Source organism: Saccostrea echinata, unplaced genomic scaffold (genome assembly GCF_033153115.1).
Source record: "Saccostrea echinata isolate AGI-Se365-2 ecotype Australia unplaced genomic scaffold, CSIRO_AGI_Sech_v1 ptg000002l, whole genome shotgun sequence".
Lineage (NCBI taxonomy): Eukaryota > Metazoa > Mollusca > Bivalvia > Ostreida > Ostreidae > Saccostrea > Saccostrea echinata.
The window spans coordinates 12,186,764-12,191,475 of NW_026889751.1; the positions used below are offsets into that span (position 1 = coordinate 12,186,764).

At 34.5% G+C, this 4,712-nt stretch overlaps 1 protein-coding gene across 1 annotated transcript; it reads left to right on the forward strand.

Annotated features, from left to right (window-relative positions):
• The first annotated feature begins 868 nt into the window (after positions 1–868).
• LOC133200554 (uncharacterized) lies at positions 869–4,431 on the forward strand. The gene is made up of 2 exons (XM_061336340.1): positions 869–979; positions 1,667–4,431. The coding sequence occupies exon 2, from the start codon at positions 1,701–1,703 to the stop codon at positions 4,101–4,103; it is 2,403 nt and encodes an 800-aa protein (XP_061192324.1). The 5' UTR covers positions 869–979; positions 1,667–1,700; the 3' UTR covers positions 4,104–4,431.
• Positions 4,432–4,712: the final 281 nt, after the last annotated feature.

Sequence of the window (4,712 nt, forward strand, 5' to 3'; positions counted from 1 at the left end):
AAAAATACTTCTTCAAACACCTTTGTTTATAGACTTCATTAACCGAAGAATAGTTAGAAATATTATTAAAAATTAAATTCGTTTTTCTTCAATTGACATAAAAGATTAAATCCACATTTGAATAAATGTGCGCAAATGCGCAATATTTTTAAGAGGATTTTTTAGTCCATCTACAACCCTAAATTTGTAAATATTTACCAAAAGTCTCTGTGACAGTGTTTTCAATCCTAAATATGACGAAGAACATACCCATATGATTACGAAAAATGATTAAAATATATACCTTTCCCCGCAAACTAATGAGAGAGATGTTTTTTTTTATCAATACTAGTCATGTTGACCTTTTTGCACTTACACAGGATTTCATGATTAAATGAATGTTTTGGTGTTACTTTCAGATTTACAAAATGAATATTTATCAAAAAATGAAATTTCTATTTTAAAAAATTAATATTTAGCGAATTGTTTATATCATATACAAACCACTACAATTCCAAATGAATAATTAAGAAATAATTATAAAAATGATTACAAACATTTAACACAATCTTTAATAGATTTGAGACTCAGACGATATATTGTACTATTTCATAGTCGACTGAAGATTTCTTAGCAACTTTGCATTCCTTCAAAATAGGCCTAGTTGCATGTCATTCATTTATCACAGTTGTGTATTTTCATTAGCTGAGACAGTCATGTGCATTCGTTCACTTATAACTATGACGCCATACGACTGTGACGTCACAAGCTGTGACAGAATGCATTTAAGATTTAGATTACGTCATCGTTTTGTTTATTGTGACGACATAATTAAGATGTGAAACTTCGTGGAAACAATGTAGATTTATTCAGCGACTTTCTATGCAACAATGAAATTAATAATCAATCATTGTGAGTAGATTTGCCAAAGAAATTAGGCTCCAACCCAATTGAAGACTTGATCTTTGATTCTATACTCAAAGAAATTTAAAAAACTCAGGTAAGTACTATAGCTACTTTAAATCATTTTAAATGTTCATTGACCCATTTATAAGAGAGATAACTCTAACTGGGATAAATGACTACTGAGTATTATTGCTTTATAAAAGGTCAGGTAAAAAGGTTATTTTACCTGATTGTAGGTTTAAAAAAAATATTTTCACAATTTTTGCCTCGAAAGGTGTGCTGAAATCGTTTGCATTTTATTGTAAATTAGATTTCCTTAGGAAATAAATAAGTTTTAAAGCAAAATTTTATATGAGTGATTAGAGGGATGATGAACCTTACGTAACATAAATGCGTTTAATTTTTTTTTTTTTTTGGTTATGCATTGTGTTTTATGTAGAATTCAAGATATATACAAAGTAAGATCGAGTAACGAGTACTAGTATAACGTACTACATGGTAGCTAAATCTTTTTAAAAAATTAGTGATTTGATATGATTTCTCAGTGTATGCCATCGCCGAGTCAAAACATATTAATAGAATTTACCTGTGGACTTTAAATTTCAGTCTCTTCGTGTTATTTCATAGGATTTTGGAGAAATTTGCTCGATTGTAAAAAATACATATTGGGTAAAAAAAAATTGTGATGGATTCCATGAAAAACGTGGTATTAAACAGAATTTTGAGATATTTCTTTTGTTAGATTAATGTAAAATTATAATTTTTTTTACAATGTTTTCAGTGTTTTTGTCTATCAAGCTGTGTATTATTAAAGAATGGATTCACCAATGGGGGAGAAAAGTATTCCAAACTTGAGTGAATTTATATTTTCCTCCCTAAAATCAGTGAGTGATAAACCAAAGCAAATATCAAAATCCAAACCTTTCAATGATAGCAATTTACACGATAAAACCACAGCAGAAACCCCAAATCTTAGCGGTGTTCCATTAAGTTGCGAACCAGGGCCAGTCAGGGATGAAAATTGTTCATCTTTAAGAATGCTTTCAGACAAGCCAACGACTGAAATCATCCACTCTCACTGTAAGACCAGATATACTAATAACGATTCGAGATGGGAAATTCTTTTAAATCTTGGCTCGATGAAATATACAACCGGAAATGGGAATTCTCTGAAGTCGAGTTCAGGCTGCTGTTCAGCAGTAGACAAGATCGGAAGACCTGATACACCTCTGCAACCCAGACTGTTGAATGTTGTGTCTGTTAATTCAAAGAAAAGTAGATCTTTTCTGGACAAGAAGGCAGAAAGCAATCTAAGTGAAGGGATTAACGAAAGAGAATGTAATGATTGCCACACGATCCCTCAAAAAAACTATTTCACCTCGAGAAGTATCAAAAGTCAACCGGAAAGCTCCCACGAAATTCTGACGGATGAGATACCATTACATGATTGTTTGTCCGGGGCAGAAAATTTCGGCTTGAAATCCTCAAGTTCCGTGAGTCAAGATACTTTAAGCAGTCAACACAGCACGAGAGAAGAATACGGATGGCAGGGAGATTGTGCTCATTCTAGAAGCAAAGATCCTATATGTGCAATATCCACAGCAGCAACACTATCCTCCACGATTTACAGTAATACACGAGAATGTCTCTCCACTTCTTCAAATGATCACCGGTGTGTTAAAGCTTGTGATGGTCAGTTCAGCAAGAGTGAGGATTCACACGAAACCAGTTTTTGCAATAAGACACAACATGAACATAATGCCACAGGAGGCCCCGCAATAAGTAAAGTTTTGGAAAGTTCTTTCAACTCTGGTGTGTCGGACTATAAAGTTGATTATGAGAGAGATGAGGATGGAACTCCAGTAAACTGTAACAATATTCCCCAACATGAGAACCAAAATCAACACCAGTCTTATAATTACGCAGTCAAGAAAAACGTCACCAAAATATCATCTACTGAAGCGAAACCAGTAGTGACACGTCTTGAAAACATAGAAAAGAACACAACTCACTCGAAAATTTGCGAAGAACTACAAATACCCATGGTCAAAGAAATAAAGAGCGGCGAACAGACTGAGGCTGATCTTAAACAGGAAAATATTTTTTCATACCGTCCACGGACAAAATATCCCAAATCAAAGGAACGGAAGAAACTAAAGAGGAAGGCCGAGTCTCACAACTCATTGGAGCTGCGCAAAGCGTACGATGCAAAACAGAGAGCTGAAACCAAGAAACTTGATGGTCTGAAATTAAAGAAACCAGAAAATAAAATGGATATCAAACATAGAAAATTCATCTTAAAAGAGCTTCGTGATTATAAAAAGGGCATACCAACAGAGAATGATAAAATTAATTGCTCTGGAGAAGTAACCAATTGCAGGAAGAAAAACCTATTTGTTGTCGATTACACGAAAGAGAACCTTGCGATCTATAGCAGCCCTGGAAAGACCCTGTTTGTTAAACTGGAATCTGAAACAAATCACTATCGGAACAATTCCAAGAATTATGATTTGGAGAAGATTGATCAGACAAGAATTATATTACATCAGGGAGAAAATACCAGCCACGTTTATGAGGATGATTTTGAAAGTGACGAAGATGATTCACCTTCCAAGCCCGGTGCTGAGCTGTTCGATTTAAGAAACAGCATCAGTCTTTTAGATTCTAAGACTGCAAATCGGGAAGCAGGTCGGTTGATTGGTAACAAAAACGGATATGTTGAAATGGCTCGTCGGTTAAAAGCTTCATTGGGAATCGGAAAAGAACTTTCCGCTCAGACTATGGTTTTCAACGATGACCAGACAAGTTGCGAACAGTTACAATGTGCAACAGAAGCAAAAACGTACGCTTATTCCACAAATCCAGGCCAGTCTGCATCTTATGCAGGATACATGAATCTTCCACCAATAGAAATGAACAATTTCGTAGTCCAAAGACTCCCTAAACATTCATACTCACAAAACAAAACAGGTGGATTGGCGAAAGATGTCCTGCTGTCAGGGGATAAAGCAATGGAAATTTCTCGCAGAAATTTGAATCAGCGTTATTGGTTTGCTCAAAGCGAAATAAAGGGGATTCAGAAATCACCAAGATCTTTGTCCTGGGTAAAGAAGCCAACTCCCAAATACGACATCGACATCTTGGAGACCCGCGCCAGAGCCCCGTCCTTTGACACCCATATGGATTGCGAATTCCCGGGTAGATTTCAAAGTCAATAGTTATTGACTGTGGGTAGATCTTAACTTAAAGTCAGTAGTTATTATTGACTTTGTGGGTAGATTTCAAAGTCAGTAGTTATTATTTTGAGGAATTCTTAAAAGTTGATGATTGGATTCACACTGTAAAAAAAAAAAACAATTACCGCGGGTGGGGATTTAAAAATTAAAGAAAAAGTATTTCTGATTTGTCATAAAACACTTTTTTTTCATACACTGTAAGAAGTGATGTCATCAATTACAATTTCGACCCACAATTAAAATGTAAAAATCATGGAGTTTCATTAACTTTATCAAATTATTTCCTTCCTTACCTTACTAACATTAGTGATTTCTGATGCACAATTAAAATGTAATATCTACGCATGTACTGTTATATAACACGTCTTATTTGTTCAAGATAAAGGCATAGTTGTCGATTCTATTATAATCATATAGAAAATCTAGAACAAGGTTAGCTATTCGTAGGAAAGAGCAAAGGTAATGCTACAACTTGTATAAAATAACATTGATGTCAGAAGAACATAAACGTCCCGGACAGCAATGAAGTTGATATTTCAGCAGTTATTTTATTGGAAATCGTGTGTTGTTTTACAACCCGTTCGAGAATTT

Excerpts from the sequence above, each read along its gene's own strand:
- LOC133200554 (XM_061336340.1), top strand. The coding sequence starts at position 1,701 with ATGGATTCACCAATGGGGGAGAAAAGTATTCCAAACTTGAGTGAATTT.